Raw genomic sequence first — 20,590 nt, 5'->3', positions numbered from 1 at the left:
TTGTATTAGGACTTCAAAATGGTGTATGTTTGTTTGTTGAGGGACTGCAAAATGGTGTACGTTTTTTTTTAGAAACGCAAAATGGTGTACGTGTGCGAAATAGTGCGACTCACACGGCCCAGTAAAAAGCCCAGATAACTTCACACGCCCGTCCTTCCGGTTCCAGCCCAGTTCCGCAGCATCCGTCCATCCATCTCGCCGCCTTTGTCTCAAAAAAAAAAAATCCATCTCGCCGCCTCGCACCCAAACCAAACCCTCACCGGCTCGCCGCCACCCACTCGCCGGCGCGGATGGCAGCACCCAACGCCGGCGCTCTCGCCGCTGTTCGCGCGCCACGCATCTGGTAGTTCCTCTCTTCCTTCACTCTCCCCTCACTGCTAGCCGGACGTATCTCTCTAACCTTTCCTCCTCCCCGATCTGCAGATTTGCCGCCCTCATGGGATCCATGGAGATGGCGACGGGATCCATGGAGACGGCCCTCATCAGCGATCCTACGGCCAAGCTCCCCGACGACATCCTGGTCGAGATCATCTCGCGCGTGCCGTTCAAGTCCACCCGCTGCTGCAAGTGCGTCTCCACGCGCTGGCGGGACCTCATCGCCCACCCCGACCACCGCAAGAAGCTTCCCCGGTCGACCCTCGCCGGCTTCTTCTACAAAACCTACGACATGGCCAGCCGTCCACATGATTTGCATGGTTACCGAAGCGTCTCAGGGAACTGGTGCCCCATTGACGCCTCCCTCTCGTTCCTGCCAAAATGCGAGGAGATTGACTTGTTGGACTGCTGCAACGGCCTCCTCCTCTGTCGACGTTCGAAGCCTTATCCCGAGGAACCGGATTATGTGGTGTGCAATCCTGCCACTGAGAAATGGGTAACCTTCCCTGCCAATGAATGGTCCTCGGAATCGTATGCTCGCCTGGGATTTGATCCGGCCGTCTCCTCCCATTTCTATGTGTTCGAGTTGGTACCTGCTGTGGCTTTGAATTGGAATTTGAAGTATGAATATGACATCGAAGAGGTGGGGATCTACTCGTCCAAAGCTGGAGGTTGGACACATCAAATTGAATGGGACGATCCAATTGAGATACGCAACTTTTCAGGTGGCACATTTCTCAGTGGGGTGTTGTATTTATGTTCCTATAATAATTTGGTTGCAGCCATCGACGTGGAGGGAAACTGTCGTTTCATTCCTGTTCCTACTTTAAATGATGCTCGCTGTGGTCCTTATATTTATGCATCACGTGGACAATTGTATGTCGCAAATTATGGTGCTGCTGAAGTATCAATCTGGGTCCTTGAAGATTCTAGTAGTGAAGATTATTGGACCTTGAAGCACAATGCCAGCTACTTGCAACTGTTCGGTTCAAGCAGCAAGGAATTTTACGGTGTTATCTCAGCCCACCCAGAAGACGATGTGCTATTCATGACTGTTGAAACTACATTACCGGGGCACCGATTACAGATGAAATTATTTTCATACGAAATTGATTCTAAGGAGCTGCGTTTTATATGTGATCTTGGATGGACTTCCAGGTGCCCTTATCTTCCATATGTTCCTTTGTTCTCGGAGTCATTGGCAGATGGGCACTAACTGTCTCGTGTATTGGAGCCTCACAATTGTCCATCTTTCTGATGATGATAGCGAAGTTAGATCTTGAATATGAGCAACAGTAATTTGGGTAAGTTGTGATAAGCTATTGGTGCTTGAGTGAAGTCATGTACTTGACTTATGCTGCTAGCTATTCAGTCAACTTAGTAGTCTGCTTGTGTTTATGTTGTTATTGGCAGCCATGCAGCTGTAATACTCTAGTACTTAATCATGGAAACTTGACCGTTTTGTTGGAACTATTTTGAATATTTGAGTATGTTGATTCTGGTCTCTTTTATTTCTCTGTTTGTAAATAATTGTTGGTATACCAACCTATGTTTTCGACAGTATATGTAAGTTTATATTCTTGTTCTTAATCTCTAGATCTAGTTTAGTAGAACTTATCTTGTTGTTTGGGTGGACCTGGAATGGCCAAGACCGCCGTTGCATTTGTAGATTCAGTTCTGTGCTGTACTTTCATGTCAGCTAAAACTGTGATATAGTAAGGTAACAGTGGTTTAATATGATCTATTGTTAAGGTTCTGATATATGGACAACATTTTCAATTCAACTCGAACCACAATTTCCATATCTGTTGAAACTGTGATATAGTAATGTAACAATAGTAGTTTAACATGGTCTACTGTTAAGGCTTTCTGATATATGAACATCAGCTTCAGTTCAGCTGGACCCGAAATTGTTTTATGCCATTCTGGTTTGGTCATCTTTGTTTCACCGAGGATGACCAATTTGTCAGGATATCTCTTGAGGAGTGCATATTGTTTCTGCTCAGATCGCCTTTCAAAGTTTGTCTGGATCCGACTTCAATCAATGTTTATTTGGCCGTCCTTTTGGGTTGATTGACTTTGTGCCAATTTGTTCAATTTTTATGTGTTGGAACTGGTAGTATTCTAGTCTTGTGTCCCCGCAAAGAAAGAAGATATTTTAGTCTTATGGTCGATGTATTTGCGTTGTCGCTTGAAGGGTGGAAACTCGTCGTGATGATGAATGATTTATGACGATTGTTGGTGTGCTTTGTTTTTTTTTGATGGGGTGTGCTCTTATCTATATCTATGTACCTATACCTACTAATAAAGCAAGGTGCGTTTCTCCGATTTTTTCATCCGTTCACTGACGTAAAATTATTTTTCTATCAGAGGTCGTACTAAACTTTTGTGCATCCGTCTGCTAGAAAAAACATAAAACAATTTTCGTACATGGGCTGAGCACGCTGTGGCCGACGAAGCCAGCCCACTTATTTATCTGCCCAGACAGCTGTGAAAGACTATTTGCCGCATGCAGCGTCGAATAAGTGGAGCTTCGCACAGGACGCCCAAGACTGGGCCGGACCATTTTCTTTTTCTCTATGTTCTGTTTCTAATTTTTTCTGTTCCTTTCTCTTTTTCTTTCATCATTTTTTTCTTACCAATTTTAGATTATTTTCCCTTTTCTCATAAATTAAAATCTTGAAAAAATCGTTCAAAATTTCAAAGTTTACCATATTTTAGAAAAGGAATCAGATTTTTTTAAAAAATTCCTATCTTGTAAAATTTTCAAATCTTTACTTTTTTGTTCCCATTGCAAAATGTGTTCAAAATTAAAACAGTTACCATTTTTTAAAAAGTTTGTGTATTACAAAAAATCAAGATTTTCAAAATAAGTTGCATTTTAAAAATATTCCAGATTTTAAAATTATTCTTGTTTTAGTGAATGTTCACAAATTCAAAATAATGTTCACTGTTAAAAAACACATTTTCTGGACTTGTTCTAAATGTTCAAAACATGTTCACACATTCTAAAAATGTTCATGTTTTTTCAAAAGGTTCATGTTGTCAAAAAATGGGTATGATTTTTTTAAATCTACCTATTTCAAATGATGTTTGTCTTTTTCCAAAAAATGAACGCAATTTTCAAAAATAGGTTCGTACTTTTGAAAACTGTTTGGGGCTTCAAAAATTGTTCATGTTTCCAAAAATATTCGGCAACTCATAAATATTAATTTATTTTCAGAAAAATTCAGCAAAAAAACAAAAAAAAGTTTTGAATCTGACGCTGCATATTCTTAAACATTTGGGTTGTCCATTGGTTAGCAGGACCCATTTGTTCGAGTGGCTAGCAGCCCATGGTCGAGTTTTTGAGGTCGCTAGTTAAAAATTTATATTGTGCCTTACAAACATTGGTAGTTTTGGTGCCTGCCAATGGGCTGCCAATGAACTGTTGTGCGTCCACACGCTATTTAACAATAAAAAAGAATACATGCTTCTTGGCTATAATTAAAATATATTGTGGGCGACCAGGCGACAGGCTGGTCAGCAATTTCAAACCTTGATATTGATATATTGAATCAAAAAAAATATTGTGGACGCGTGCCAATAGAAAGAATATGTTGGTTTGGATCTAATTATGAAGAATTGTGGGCACATGAGCGCTAGAACAATTAAAGAGAATAAACCCTGATAAAGAAGGGATTGTCTGGTTATCCGTGGGTTATGCTAATAAAATGGAATTTATGCGTTGCAATTAGTAATCTATCTGATTACGTTATCGTAGGAGAGAGTGGTCGAAGCAAGTGCAACGTAGGTCGCCGCACAACTACCAAATGAGGAGACAATCACAACCGTGACACAAAGGTGAACCTGAAGGGGAAAAACACAAGTTGGGTGGTCGCCACTAGGCTTGGCGATGGGAAGCCCGGCCCCGCCGGCCCGGGCCGATGCTGCTCCCGGGCCGTGCCCGGGCCCGTTGTTTTTGCGCTTTTCTAAAGGAGCCCGGCCCGAGGCCCGAGGCCCGGCAGGCTTTTACGCGTTCGGGCTGGGCTTGGGCCCAAAAAACAGGCCCGATGACCGGGCCGGGCCCGGGCCTAGGTTTTTTTGCCTCGGGCTTGGCTAGGCCCGGCCCGAGGTTTGGCCAGGTATAGTCGCTGCCATGCCCACCACTATTAACATCTTGTGGGACAAACATGATTCGCGAGAAGACCACAACTCCTCGCTCTATCGCCCCACCACTATGGATATCGTTTTTGGTGAACACATAATTTATCTCTCTTGTTGCTTCTCAGAAAATATCTCTGCGTTTGCAACGCACGACATATATGCTAGTTGACATATAAATCTTATCATCGAACATCCCGCATCTTGGTGAGGGGACATGTGTTCTTGGCTGGTGAAACAGCGTGGGAAAGAAACCAATATGGACACTCGTCACTGTATAGTGCGTTTTCCATTGCCTACCAACGACACCCTGTCCTTTCAAGTCTTATTCGTGCAGACTGCAACTGTTGTCTCTGATCTTCACAATAAAGCCATTAAGAAAAGAGAATGATTTCAACGTACTTGTTGTCACTAAGGCTGGTTGTAATGATAGTATCATAGTTAGTATCATGCATGTCAACTAGGCAATTTTGATAAGGTGTCATAACATTAAATGAAGAAAGATAGGGTGCAGTATCATATCATGATACCGTATCGTAATAAATGCTATGCTACTTTGTATCATGCATAACAATAAATAAAGTACTACATGATACTAATATATGATACTATGCATTAGGAAGGTAGTATCATACACTAGTATCATATGCATGATACTAGTATATGATACTCCCCACTACAACCAGCCTAAGAAAATGATCTAAACAGACTGTACAGTAGTATTATGAGGGTGATCATGGAGTTAAGAGTTGTGCACCGCTGTTACATTTTTTTCAACGATAGGATGTTCCTTGACATTATAGCTCCAGCGTTGCTATACACACCACACATTTGTGCCCGACGCCTGCACGATCCAACGTGGCAGCACCTACAGCGAGCATGCATGCCTTAGGCAATTATTTTTTTAAAGCGGTTGCCTAGCGCTGTTGGGAAGGAAGGTGTCGTCTGTAGATCGTGCAGTTCATGTCATGCATGAAGACATTTCGTTATATCTCACAGAAGGCAGAAGGAATCAAGAAAATAAAATCATAAGTAACTTTGTCCCTGATTTCGTTTTCGAAAAACATGTGGTCCCCATCCACGAGCTTACGCATTCGAAGAGTTTAGGTAGCCCGACTATGAGGAGCGAAAATTACGGAGAGTCTGTCGGGGCATGGCTCCAAACAAGGAAAGCGGTGAAGGAAATCGCCATGGAAAGGAAGAAGAGCGGAGAAAACCGATCTGGGATCGCGATAAAAGCTCAGGCCATTGATGGTATAGCCATGGGGAGAATCAGGGGAAGACTTCATACCATGCGTAGAGATCTGGGCCGCGGTCTAGGAGGAAATATTACGGGTGTGGTGAACCCAACTCCTCCTGATGCAAAGGACACAGATCCTCCTGATAAGATCGGAGGATTACCAGAATCAGTAGACGAGGAAAGGTACCAGTCAAAAGGCAAGGTATCATCAGCGAATCCTGCAGTATCGCTGAGGTCAGATCGGGGACGGAGTATATAAAGAGTGGATATAACATAGAGGCTATCACAAACCCTACTGATCCCCTCCCCGTTTGCATTCTGATCGAGTGCGCCCAACAACTTGCAATGGCGAACAGGGAATCCCGCAAGGACAAGGCCCTAATGGAAGCGGAGTCAGGCGCTGGCCTCGCTGGAGGCATGAACCAGGCGGGAAGGATGCTCCGAGGCGACTCCTCCCGCTCCTAGGGAGGCAGGGCGTCCATGAAGAGGCTCGGAGCGGGGGGCGACATTGTTGCGCCAAGGTTCCCGACGCATTTCGACCGCCGAGGCGAGGATGTGGTGGAGCTGGACCTGTCGAAGGAGCGCGTAGCCATGAGATTCCATTGGGTTGCCGTGGGTCTCTTCTTCTCGCCCCTGCCATTCAGCAACGAAGGGCTCTTTGGAGAGCTCAAGGGCAAGTGGGGTCTGGTGGGGGGGGGGGGGGGGCATGGATTACAAGCCCCTGAAGAACAATCGCTTCCTCATCGAGTTCGAGCGCGAGGGCGATCGTCGCTTCATCCTCGACAACGGCCCATGGACTCATCAGGGGGATGCTTTCCTCATGGTCTCTGTTGATGGAGGCGCCCCCCGGGCGAAGTGGAGGTTGCACACATGCCGATCTGGGTACGAGTCCATGACATACCTCCGATCATGTTAGATGAAGGTGTCGCGTGGAAGCTCGGTGATAAGCTGGGAGAGGTGCTGGAGGTCTACACTGATACTAGGGGTAAGCTATGGGGGGATTTCATTAGGATTCACATTAATCATGATGTAGATGAACCCCTTAGAGATAGGATAAAAATCTAGAGATATTCCTAGTGATAAGGTGTTTACCCTAGAGGTTAAGTATGAGAGAGTGCCTCGATTCTGTGGGTACTGTGGTTATCTTGGGCATGGCCAACGCGACTCTAAGTTGCCGGAGGACCTCCATGAGATGAGGTTCATGGCAACAATGCGAGCCTCCCCTTATAAGAAAAGCAACAGTAGAGGGGGCCATGTGGCTCCGGTGGCGAACAGCGCCCACCGCCTCCTGAGTTTTGGGAGAGAAGTTCAGAGGAAGAGAAGCTCACACCAGAACAGGACGGCCTGTGAGAAGATCCCTGAAGAGGTGCTGCTGAACCCACAAGTGCAGGCTACCATTGCGGCTGTTAGTGCACTCAAGGTCTTCGATGATGGTGGCTCGGCCGGAGCCCAGACTCCTCCGAGATCGACCATGTTGCCAAAGTCTAAGGGGGGGGGGGGTCCAAAGTGAGGTCATGCAATCGGGCACCGAGGGCGTCCCAGCGGAGGAAGGGGGCATCAAACTGGCTCTGAGCCTGGCCCCTCCGGTCCAAGTGATAGACCCGGGACTCGCCCATGGCGACACTATGGCTGCCGTAGTGGAGGCTGCTCCTAGCCTTGCTGAGAGAAACACACCTATGGTCAACCTTGTTCTCGGGATGGCTCAGGCCCAAGGGGTGGAGGTTGCTGTGCAGGGCCCTGAGGTGATGACTGCAAGCGATGACAGGAAAGTTGTGGCTGGATCTGGCGAGGTAGAGGAGGAGTTGCTGTATCCGCCTGGCTTTGAGCCGGGCACGCGCACCACAAGGCATGAGATGGTTTGGTCGGTGGAGGGTCTGTTCAACCGCAAAGTGTTGAAGGATATCAGGTCAAAGAAAAGGGTGGGGCAGGCGTCTTCGATCCCGGGGAAGAGAGGGGGTAGGGATAAGTTGGAGGTGGAACTTGCAGCTGCTACTGAGATGGAGGGTGGACCGGATAAGAGCAAGAAGGTCTGTGCCGCTGGGACGGTGTATGAGGGCATGGTGGAAAGCAAGGAAGCGACCGGGCTAGGGGCTCCCGGCGTCCTGGTGGGTGCCAATGACGGCGCCCACTAGGAGCCATGCCGATCATGAGCCGGAACTGTCGAGGCCTCGGGCAACCTCGAACAGTTCAAGAACTAGTGTGTCTGGTGCACACATACAAGCCCAAGCTCGGCTTCTTGAATGAAACTCGACAGAACAATAAGTATGTTTCGAACCTGAAGTGGAGGTTGGGCCTCCGTCACTGTATCACGCAACCCGGCACTGGAAAAGGTGCCGGCATTGCTCTCTTTTATGATGAGTCTGTGGAAATAATGAAAATTGCCGTGGGGACGAGGTATATCGATGTGTTGATCCGTCTAAACCCACACAGCTCTTAACGGAGAGGAACCTTTGTATATGGTGAACCCAAAGGCCAAGAGCATCATCACATGTGGACGATGTTGAGAAGAATAAAGGACAGTAGTAATCTGCCTTGGCTGATGGCAGGTGACTTTAATAAGACCATGTGGCAGTCCGAACACTTCTCGGCTGCTAATAGATCTGAGAGATATATGGAGAATTTTAGAGAGGTTCTGTCGGACTGCAACCCTTTTGATTTGGGATTCAAAGGGCCCGGGTGGACTTACAACAATAAGCATCAAGGAAGCCATAATGTTCGTGCGAGACTAGACAGATTTGTGGCCTCTCCGGCGTGGTCAGATCTGTTTATCAATGCCTCGGTGGAGCACATCTGCTCATCTTGATCTAACCACCTTCTAATCTTGCTACGGATGGGAAGTATAAAAGAGTGGAGGCCTGTGTCTGAAGGTAAACAGGGATGTTTCAGATATGAGCAGATGTGGGAGAGGGTGGACTCCCTTCAGCCAACAATCACAGAGTCGTGGAGCAAAAGTGGCCTAGAAGAGAACATGCACATGCTTGGAGCTAAGTTGAAGAGCATGCAGATCGAGCTAACGAACCGGGCCAAGCGTGACTTTGGTTCGATTACAAGGAAAACATCTGAGATCAGGAAGAGGCTCCACAGAATTTTGTGTTCCACACCCACGGTCGCTCTCGAGAGGGAAGCAACAAAACTAGCCAAGGATTTAGATGAAATGCTTCTAAGGGAGGAGCTCATGTGGAGACAGAGGTCTAGAGCGACGTACCTCCATGAAGGGGACAGGAACACAAAGTGGTTCCAGCGGAAAGCGACTTGGCGGCAGAAGAAAAATGCCATCCAAAAATTGCGTGATGCTAGTGGGAACTGGGTGTAGGATACCGTTGGTCTGCATGCGTTAACAAACGCCTTCTTCAGGAACCTGTACACCGCGAGGAGAACACCGATCCCAACGATATCCTAGAGCTGGTAACTACCCGTGTTAGTATGGACATGAATAAAGATTTAGTTAAGCCGTTCACTGACGAGGAAATCAGCGATGCTTTATTTCAGATCGGCCCCCTTAAGGCCCCGGGGCCCGACGGTTTCCCGACACGCTTCTTTCAAAGAAACTGGGAAGACATTAAAGAAGATGTGATCAGAAGTGTGAGGGCTTTCTTTGTGGATGGTGTCATGTCAGAAGGAATAAACGATACGGTGATCATGCTAATCCCAAAAGGAAAAGACCCTCAGTCTCTCAAAGACTATAGACCGATCAGCTTATGCAACATCATCTACAAGGTGATCTCTAAGTGTCTCGTCAATCGGTTGCGCCCTATTCTGGATGGGATCATCTCAGAGACCCAGAGCGCGTTCATCCCGGGCAAAATGATTACGGATAACGCCATCATCGCTTTCGAATGCTTCCATAAGATCCAGCACTGTAAGAAGGAGAAGGACAATTATTGCGCTTACAAGTTGGACCTTGCCAAGGCGTATGACAGGGTGAGCTGGGTTTTTATTGAAGGTGTGCTCCAGAAAGTTGGGTTCAACAACATATGGACCAATTGGGTGATGCAATGTGTCAAGTCAGTGAGGTATTCGATCAAGTGTAATGGCGATCTGTTGGAACCGTTCCTCCCCTCCCGTGGCTTACGTCAAGGGGAACCGTTAAGCCCTTATCTCTTCCTCTTTGTGGCTAACGGTTTGGTGCTATTGTTGAAGAAGGAGCTGGCCGTGAAAAACCTTAGACCGATCAAGATTGCCAGAAATAGCCCGGGTATATCAAATCTTCTTTTTGCAGATGACAGTTTGATTTTCTTTAAGGCGGTGCCAGAAAAAGCTAAGGTGATCAAGCACGTGTTGGATACTTTCCAGAAATGTACGGGACAACTAAGCCAGAACAAATGGTCCCTCCTGTTTAGTGAGGTTTGCCATGCGGAAATAAGAGAGGAAATTAAACATATCCTAGGGGTGGTCGCTGAAACCTTTGAAAGTAAGTATCTTGGACTGCCTACTCCCGAGGGGAGAATGAAAGATGAGCAGTTCCAACCAATTATGGACAAATTTGGTAAGAGATGTAGTGACTGGTCAGAGAAGTTTATGTCATTTGCAGCAAAAGAAGTTCATGTGAAATCGCTTGTTCAGGCCCTCCCAACTTTCATCATGAGTGTCTTTATGCTATCCAAAGGCTTCTGTGACAAATATGAGAAAATGATTCGAAACTTTTGGTGGGGGGATGACGAGGGGCATAGGAAGGTACATTGGATGACGTGGGATCGCATGATCAAGCCAAAGAGGGCGGGAGGTATTGGTTTTAGAGACATGCACTTGTTTAACCAAGCACTTCTGGCCAAGCAGGGATGGTGGCTCATACAAAATCCGGATAGCCTGTGAAGAGTTCTTAAGTCAAAGTACTACCCAAATGGGAACCTTTTGGACACAGTGTTTGCAAATGATGCGTCCCCGGTATGGAGAGCCATTGAGTTCGGTCTGGAGCTGTTGAAAAAAAGCCTAATATGGCGGGTGGGGGATGGAAAAAGCATTCAAATTCAGAGAGATCAATGGATCCCAAGGAAAGAGGGCCTTATGACGACTGCCTTCATTAGGCGCTCCCGGATTCGTTGGGTGAACCAACTTATGTTGCCCGATAGAAAGGAATGGAATGAACCCCTCATCCGACAAATCTTATATCCCTTTGATGCTGATGAGACATGCAAGCTCAATATTCCCTCTTCGGAGGTGGGCGACTGCATTGCTTGGCATTATGAGAAGAATGGCCTTTTCTCAGTCAAGAGCGCATATAGACTTGCGGCTTCTAACCCTGAGCAAGTGTCGAATACCCCGTCGAGCTCTTCTAGGGACCCAAATGATCACAACATCTGGGACCTAATTTGGAAAACAAAAGTCCCCGGGAAGATCCGCATCTTTGCTTGGAGAGTTGCAACTAATACCCTGGCCACCAAGAAGAACAAATGGAGGAGAACATTGGAAGTTGATGCCACTTGCAGCTTATGTGGCAATGGTGTCGAGGATGAACACCACGCGGTTATTGTATGCACTAAAAGCAGCTATGAGAGAAGTTTGGAGACTAACTGCGGAGAACAAGCTGAGATTCACCGGTGATGATTGGCTGCAAGTTGCACTAGACACTGAAAACGAGGAGATGCGCGCCAAACTGCTGCTACTCTTGTGGCGATGCTGGCACCTCAGAGAGGACTGCATGCGTAATAATGGGAGAGAATCTATCCGGGCTTCAATGTAGTTCTTAAAGCAGTATGTGGATGATCTGTATAGTTCAGAGGAGACTAATGACAGGCAGAAAGGACGCACCGATTTGGATGAGGGAGAGAGAAAGAACCGGCTGCTTCCCGCCACCCAAGAGGACAAGTGGAGAGCGCCGGCTCGGGGAACGACTAAAATTAACTCCGACGCAGCTTTCTGTGCTGATACAGGGGAGAGTGCGGCGGGGGTGGTTGCCCGGGACCACAGATGCCTGGTTTTTTATCTGTCTGCAAAAAGCTCCCGCTCTGCAGCAGTGTGGAGGAAGTCGAGGCGCGTGCGGCCCTTGTCGGCCTACAGACAATGAGTAGATACTTTAATGGTGAGGTGGTGCTAGAGATGGACAACCAAAACATCATAGCAGAGCTAACCTCCCAGAAACCGTCCAGGACTGCCTGCTATGGCCTAATCATGGATATGAAAGATGCGATGAAGGGTTTTGCTGCATGCAACGTCCAATACGGGATCAGGAAGATCAACAAACTGGCGCATGGTTTGGCGGCGTTGAACAGGAGCATGGGTGACAAAGTGATGATTGCAGACGTCCCACAGGGCCTCCGATCGTTGATGTTGTCCGAGTTTAATGCTCCTTCGGAGTAGTTTCTCCTACTCTGTCCTCAAAAAAGAAAAAGAAAAGAAAAACATGTGATCCCACTCCCACCGTTGCTAGGGATGAAACTGTTTGGGATGGCCGAACCAACACCACCACACTGCCTCCAAGATGCCGAAACAAGATGAGGTGGAGTCCAAACCAAAGCCGAACTGCCACAACCAGGTCGATGGGAAGAGAAAGAGCCATGGCAAATGAACTCCATAAGGCCGCCCTTCAACTAGAAGAATTAACGGCAAAGCGTCGAAGCCCGACAATGGGTTGTCGTTCCCTAATCATCCGAGGGAGGACGGAAGCTTCAACGAGCAACATAGCTTCTCCTCCAATGTCGATGAGGATGAACCTCTTCCAAATCACCGGAATCGAGGGGTGACCGCCCCTTCTTTGCTGCCGAGAAATGGGTAATCGTCCCTGCCAATGAATGGTCCTCGTCGTCGTATGTTCGCCTAGGATTTGACCCAGCCGTCTTCTATTTCCTTATGTTCGACTTTGTACCTGCCATGGCTTTCAATGTAAAATTGAAGTTTGATTATAACATCGAAGAGGTAGGGATCTACTCATCCAAAGCTGGAGGTTGGACACATCAAATTGAATGGAACGATCCAATTGAGATATGCAATTTTTCCGGTGGCACATTTCTTAGCAGGTTGTTGTACTTATGTTCCTATAATAATTTGGTTGCAGCTGTCGATGTGGAGGGAAACTGTCGTTTCATTCCTTCTCCTACTTTACATGATGCTCATTGTGGTCCTTATGTTTATGTATCACGACAACAATTGTACGTCATATATTATGGTGCTGCTGAAGCATCAATCTGGGCCCTTCAAAATTATGGTAGTAAAGATTATTGGACCATGAAGCACAATGTGAGCTACTTGCAACTGTTCGGTTCAAGCTCCAAGGATTATTATGGTGTTATCTCAGCTCACCTAGAAGACAATGTGATATTCATAACCATATAATATACATCGGGATACCGTCGAACACGGGGGAAAATATTTTCATCTGAAATTGATTCTAATGAGCTGTGTTTCATATGTGACCTTGGACGGACTTCCAGGTACCCTTATCTTCCATATGCCCCTTTGTACTCAGAGTCGTTGGCAGATGGGCATAATGGTCTTTTTGTATATTGGACCTCACAGTTGTCCACCTTTCTGATGATGATTATGGAGTTTGATGTCTATTATGAGCAACAGTAATCTGGGTAAGTTGTGAGAAGTTGTTGGTGCTTGAGTGAAGTCAAGTACCTGATTTTATGCTCTGAGCTATTTAGTTAACTTAGTACTCTGCGTGTATTTGTGTAGTTTTATACTTAATCATTGAATTGTGACTGTCTTGTTGGAACTATTATGAATATTTTCATATCTGGATTATATATTCTCTATTTGTGAATAATTTGATGGTATACTAGCATGTGTTTCAGATAGTACATGAATTGTTATACTCTTCTTTTTAATCTTTTATATAGCCTGTAAGTTATCTTGCTGTCACTAGTAGAAAACAGGGCTTTGGTCACGGGGCAATATTCACATTAGTCTCGGTTCAGTCACAAACCAGGATTAATGTGAGCATTGGTCCCGGTTTGTGCGGCTAAGGCATTAGTCCCGGTTCACCTGAGCCCTTTAGTCCCGGTTTGAGACACGAACCGAGACTAAAGGGTGCGATGCCCTTTAGTCCCGGTTTGTGTCTCAAACCGGGACTAAAGGTCCCATTTTCAAACTCTACCCCCCCAGGCGGATCGCCTTTTTTGTTTTGAAAAAATCAACAGAAAATGATAAAAACTTCAAAAAATAAAATCCTTCGAGAGGTAGTTATATTACTACATCTACTAGTTAGGAAAATTTAAAAACTTAAATTTGGACATGTTTTGCAAAAAATGTAGGGAAAATGTAAAACGGCTATAACTTTTGCATACGATGTCGGGAAAAAACGTATAATATATCAAAATGTTCGGAACGAAAATCCGCATCCGATGGAGACCACCTACGGCCTGTTTGCAAATTTTTAGAATCCTCAAATTCTAAAAGGAAAAAAAGTTATGCTCAAATTTCAGTTTTTTTTGAATTTTTGTTAAATCTGGTCAAACTATGGTCAAACTACTTATTCAAGAAGTATTAGTGTTACTAAATAATTATTCAAGAATATTAGTGTTACTAAATAATTATTTCAAATTTTTTGAATTTTGGTCAACTATGGTCAAACTGTGGTCAAACTACCTATTCAAGAAATATTAGTGTTACTAAATAATTATTGATTTTTAGAACAATAGTTTCAAACTCAAACAGTGAAATGTGTGACTTCATGCTCAAGCTAAATTCCTGAGGGTTAATAGGATTGACATCTTACTATTGTCAGGAAAACAACAAGTGCAGACTTGGAAACGAGGGAGAATAGAACCCGGAAGTTAAGCGTGCTCAGGCTGGAGTAGTGAGAGGATGGGTGACCGTTCGTGAAGTTAGAGGAGGGGTGATTAGAGATTAAAGGTTAAATTGAGCAGTGACGAGGGGTGATTAGAGATTAGAGGTTAAAATAATTCAGAAATTTGAAATTCAAAAAAAATAAAAAAAAATAAAAAAAAATCATAAAATTTCCTTTAGTACCGGTTGGTGTTACCAACCGGGACTAAAGGTGGACCTCCAGGCAGCGGCCACGTGGAGGGCCTTTAGTCCCGGTTCCAGTTAGAACCGGGACTAAAGGGGAAGGCTTTAGTACCGACCCTTTAGTCCCGGTTCCAGAACCGGAACTAAAGGCCCTTATGAACCGGGACTAAAGGCCCTTTTTCTACTAGTGTGTTTCGGTGGACCTGAAATGGCAAAGACTGTTGTTGCATTTCTAGAGCATTTGAGGAGTACTTGCCATGGAGATTCAATTCTCTTTGTTATTAAATTTATGTGCTGTATTTTCATCTTCTGCTGAAAGTGTGATAGTCGCGCTATTCGTCACCCTGGGTGAGGAATAGTTATTCTTCACCCCCTCTATTTTACCATCAATGCACCGTAATTTTACGTTCCGTAAGTTTTGTCTTATTTCCGACGCAAAAAGGGACTGTAAGAAAATATGTAATCGCCGTAAAAAATATTTTATGTTATGTAAAATTCCAAACGTAAAAACGTAGTCTAAAATACACATAAACTGCAAATTTTCTTGTCTTATGACCTATATTTTTATTTTTCTTACGTCAAATTTTATATAGTGAATCAATAGGAATGTAACTATTTGAATTTGAAACGTAATTTAATTATGAAATGATCGTAAAATTACCTCGGGTGAAGAATATATATATATATATATATAGGAAAATGGTTGTGTACTCCTGCTCCTCATATACCACATAGATGAATCTTTTATACCTTTTTATTATTTTTAATATACTTCATTAGTAATTATTAGATACCCCAAAATGAGTTTCATGAAAAAATTCATGTGAGTCTATGTATTTTTAAATATTTACGTATATACTGATGTGTTTGTACGTGAAAAGGTATATTACAAAAAATACGTTGCAGATAATATTTTTTCAACTAAACTCATATTGGGGTATCTTAGAATATTTAATGAAGTATATTGAGAATAATAAAGAGGTATAATTAATGCGTATATGAGGTATATTGAGGTTGGGAGTACGTACTCTCAAGAGTACAGAAGAGGAATCCTATATATAAACTGTTGTTTCAATGCAAGTGCTTTTTCGCCTCTTTCCGGTTTGATTATCTTCGTGTCACCATCACTGGCCTCAGAGCGTGGTTCTCCAGTTGCAAGTTCTAATAGATTAGTTGTAAAATTATCAACGTAGAAATTTTCTGGGATCCAAGTTATATCCATTTGGAGAAAGTTTAGACTGGACAATGGAGGGCAATCTGGTCAGCTCACTTGAATCAGTTACATCACGACCAAGTTACCAATTCCAGTTTTGAACACTGCTTGTTATCTTTGTGTCGATTTCATCAATACTATGTTGGGCTGCTATTCTTTCGTGTCTGCTGTGCTTTTGTGTTATTTATCCCAAATCAATGCTAGACACTACAAGTATTTTACTGTAGAAGGCAATAATCAAAAGAAAAGAAAAACGATATTGCTAAAACTCAACCGAACCAAGTCTCAGTTGACTGTGTAGCTGTTGGATCTTTTGCGTGGAGGTTCGTGCTAGACGGAGCATCATCCAACAGCCCTCGCAACACATAGTCCCACCGCTCGTAGTTGCCGGTTGCAGCATATCATCTCACTCGTCCAACGTCCACCCTCGTCGCTTATAGCATGTCGTCCCACTAGTCGCAGGTCCGCAATTGCCGCTTGCAGAATGTAATCACACCGGTCGCAGCACCCATCGCCATTGCTCGCGGCAATTCTTGTAGCGTCTGCCATCGCTGTTTGCAACATGTCATCCCATCAGTTTGCAGCATCCAGCCGTGCTATCCACCCCATGATGCTTGTAGCACCACAACCTTAGTTGGCTGGATTTGGTTGAGTCCTCACAACACCCATCGTCATTGCTCGCAATAAGTATTGCAGCGTCTGCCATCGCTGTTTGCAACATGTCATCCCATCATTTTGCAGCATCCACCCGTGCCGCTTGTAGCACCACAACCTCAGTTGGCTGGATTTGGTTGAGTCCTCGCAACAGCCATCGTCATTGCTCGTGGCAAGTCTTGCAGCGTCTATCATTGCTGTTTGCAACATGTCATCCCATCAGTTTGCAACATCCACCCGTGCTACTTGTTGTAGCACCACAAACCTTAGTTGGCTGGATTTGGTTGAGTCTTAGTCAACTGAATTCTAGACATACCCAAACAAAATATTTGGTTCGCTCTAGAAATCTATAGATGACATATAACTTTTTTTTATGGTGGAAGGGTTCCGAAGGACTCGGTGCGGTGTGGTAGTACAACTTACATATGCCCCAAATGAAAAAAACAATTACATGCTAGTCCTGGCATTTACAAAGACGCCCCTATATGACAAATAATAAACAGCTACCCCATAGAAATAATCACGACATAGTTGGGGGCTACTCCGGACCACTTGCACACCATGGACTCCAAAACTGACGTTGTGTTGTCGCCCTTTTGACATCTTGACCGAGATGAAGAAGATTGGTCGCCCGTCGACCATATGATTCGATGGTACGGTCGGAGACACCAACAATCTACTGGCATCGTTGGAGCCGTAGCTTCTCCTCAAACCTTGCCGATGAGGTGCTCTAGCTCCATCGGCAAATTATAGGTCTCTTATCTTAAGTGGGAGCCCTCTTCCAGATCAGGGGAACCCACGAGCTTATTGAGGGAGGCATCAACATTGATCCTTGGGTAGCAATATACTTAGATTTGATGGGGTGTGGGGGGAGGGGGGCGAACAAAAACTTTGCACCTTGGCACCAACGGGTGGCGATGCCTACATGTGTCGCGTTACTCTTGGGAGCACACGGCAACATAGGCTACAAGAAAAGATCGGGTTTAGATTGTAAGTGTTGTTTGGATGCATTTTGCCCTCTTCAAAAGTGCTCACTGATAGCGAAGTGCTCTTTTTGAGAGAATCAAAATGTATTTCAAAGATCATCGTTTTGAGAGAATCAAAATGTCCTTCACTGAGTGTTTAGACTCACTAAGCCCAGGAAAAACACGACATAACTGGCTTTCGGTTCCACTTCTGCAGTATCCATCCATCTCTCTCGCTCTGCAGCCAAACCCGAAAATATATATTAGAGCATATGCACCCAGACCCTCTCTATCTAGCCATCCATTTCCTGCTTTAAGATTCATGCAAATACATTTCTCTTTTTTGTTTCTCCCATGTAGAACATATCTTGAAGTTCAAACCTATGCAGTGTGGCAAAGCTTTCTAAGTAGAATGTAGGATAAATCTTTCAGAATTTTTTGTCTATTTATATTTGACAAAAAAACTGAAAGATTTATCCTAAATTCTAGCTAGAAAGTTTTGGCACGCTGCATAGGTTTGAATTTCAAGATATGTTCTACGTGGGAGAAACAAAAAAGAGAAAATCTCATATAAAAAATTAATTGCGTCACACGGATCTTAAAGCGATATTGGAGAGCTAGGATAGCAGGGTCTGGGTGCAAGTGTTCTAAAAATCCACGTCCCAGCCAAGCCAAACCAAACCCTCACCGGCCGGCGCGGATGGGAGCACCCAGCGGCGGCGCTCTGGCCGCTCCTCCCTTTGCAGTTCGCGCGTCTCGCATCTGGTAGGTCCTCTCTTCCATCACGCTCCCCTCGCCGCTTGGATGAGTCCCTAACTTCTCCTCCTCCGCCCCGATCTGCAGATTGGCCGCTCGTTGCCTCCCCGGAGATGGCGACGGGATCCATGGAGACGACCCTCATGAGTCATGATCGGTCCGACGATCAAGCTCCCCGACGACCTCCTTGTCGAGGTCATCTCCCGCGTGCCGTACAAGTCCACCTGCTGCTGCAAGTGCGTCTCCACACGCTGGCGGGACCTCATCTCCTACCCCGACCACCGCAAAATATTTCCCCGGTCGACCCTTGCGGCTTCTTCTACACAACCCTCGCCACGGACGACCATCCAGATCTTTCTCATGGTTACCAAAGCGTCTCTGGAAACTGGTGCCCTCATGACGCCTCCCTCTCGTTCCTGCCCAAATACGAGAGCCTTCAAATCTTGGATTGCTGCAACAGCCTCCTCCTCCGCCGAGCCCGGAAGTCGACTGACCCAGAGACGCTGGATTACGTGGTGTGCAATCCGGCCACTGAGAAATGGGTAACGGTGCCAGCCATCGAGTGGTCCTGGTTGGAGAGAAGCGCTTGCCTTGGATTTGACCCGGCCGTCTCCTCACATTTCTATGTGTTCCAGTTGATACCTGCCCTTGCTTGGAATCCGGATAAGAAGGATGATTATAGCATTGAAGCGGTGGGGATTTACTCTACCAAAGTTGGAGTCTGGACACATCCAATTGTTTTGGATGATCTATTTGAGAAACTCTACTTATCAGGTGGCGCGTATTTGAGCGGAGTGTTGTATTTATGTTCTGATAATAGTTCAGTTGCAGTCGTCGACCTGGAGGGAACTTGTAGGATCATTCCTATTCCCACTTCACATGATGCTCTTGGTGGTCCTAATGTCTACGTATCACGGGGACAATTGTATCTCACTTCAGGCTGCTTTTGAGCTGTCTTTCTGGGTTCTTGAAGATTCTAGTAGTGAAAATTGTTGGACCCTCAAGCTCAATATCAGCTACTTGCGACTGTTTGGAATAGACTATTCAAGCTCTGGGCAATTTTACGGTGTTATCTCAGCTCACCCAGAACACAATGTGATATTCATAATCAAAAATTTATATCGAGATGCCGATCACTGAAAAAATTATATTCATATGAAATGGATTCTGGGGAGCTGCATTTCATATGTGATCTTCCATGGAATTCCAGGTTGCCTTATCTTTCCGATGTTCCTTTGTTCTCGAAGTCATTAGCAGACGGGCACTAAATGTCTTGTGTATTGGAGCCTCACAATTGTCAATCTTTCTGATGGTACTAGAGTTACATTAATGGTACAAGCAGGGAAGCAAGTGATTTGGGCAGAGCTTCATGAAGTTGTGATAAAGCGGTTGGTGCTTGACTGCACTCATTACTGGACTTGTGGAGCTAGCTAGCTATTTAGTAAACTTAGTACTGTGTTTGTGTTCAAGTGGCCATTTATAGCAGCCACGCAGGCGTAACACCCTACTACTTAAGTACGGATATTTTACTGTTTTCTTGGAACTATTATGAATATTTTAATATCTACGTTCTTCTCTCTGCTTATTTCCCTATTTCTGAATGTGTTTATCCGCTTATGAACTTTAGTTGTACATGAATGGTTGTTTTCTTGTTCCTAACATCTAGCTCTAATTAACCTAGAACTTAAGATCTTGCAACCTTGTGTTTCCGACAGTAGAAATGAATGGTTATATTCTTGTTCTCAATCTCTAGCTCTAGCCTAGAACTTATCTTGTTGTTTGGCTGGACCTGGAATGCAAGACTGCTGTTGTGTTTATGTAGCGTTCGAGGACTACATGCTGTGGAGATTCAGTTCTCTTTGTTATTCCATTTCTGGTGATGTATTTTTGTTAACACGATCTATTTCTAAGGCTTTCTGACATATGAACTGCTTGTTTCAACTTGATGCGAACCACAAGTGCTTTTTTGCCATTCTGGTTTGATTATTGCTGGCTTCAGCGCTTGATTCTCCTGCTGCAGTTTTCTAATAGAAGATGTGTACCCGTTCAGTTAGTGTAACTGCAACCTGTAGTCGTTGGGAATCTGTGTTTTACATAGAGATTTATCAACATAGAAACTTCTTGCTATTTGCCAAGTGACACCTATCTGGAGAAACTTCTGACTGCCAATTTCTTCTTCACACTTAAATCAGTTCTAGACAGAGATGGCCAAGTCCTGTTATCTTTGTGTCGATTTGATCATTTCATGGTCGACGCTTGATCCAAGACGTATGTATCCTCTTTCAAAATGGTATCCACCCAACATTCTTATCGTTTGGAAGTTGATAAGCAACG

At 44.9% G+C, this 20,590-nt stretch overlaps 1 protein-coding gene across 1 annotated transcript; it reads left to right on the top strand.

Moving 5' to 3' along the window:
• The first annotated feature begins 214 nt into the window (after positions 1-214).
• On the top strand, positions 215-1,982 carry LOC125549103 (F-box protein At1g47340-like). Its single transcript, XM_048712591.1, has 2 exons — positions 215-343; positions 424-1,982. Exon 2 carries the CDS (start codon positions 437-439, stop codon positions 1,589-1,591), a length of 1,155 nt encoding a protein of 384 aa, XP_048568548.1. The 5' UTR covers positions 215-343; positions 424-436; the 3' UTR covers positions 1,592-1,982.
• Positions 1,983-20,590: the final 18,608 nt, after the last annotated feature.

This window comes from Triticum urartu, chromosome 3 (genome assembly GCF_003073215.2).
Source record: "Triticum urartu cultivar G1812 chromosome 3, Tu2.1, whole genome shotgun sequence".
Lineage (NCBI taxonomy): Eukaryota > Viridiplantae > Streptophyta > Magnoliopsida > Poales > Poaceae > Triticum > Triticum urartu.
This window is presented reverse-complemented; position numbering and strand designations above follow the sequence as displayed.

Bases quoted from the DNA above. Each gene is read 5' to 3' on its own strand.
- LOC125549103 (XM_048712591.1), top strand. From the start codon at position 437: ATGGGATCCATGGAGATGGCGACGGGATCCATGGAGACGGCCCTCATC.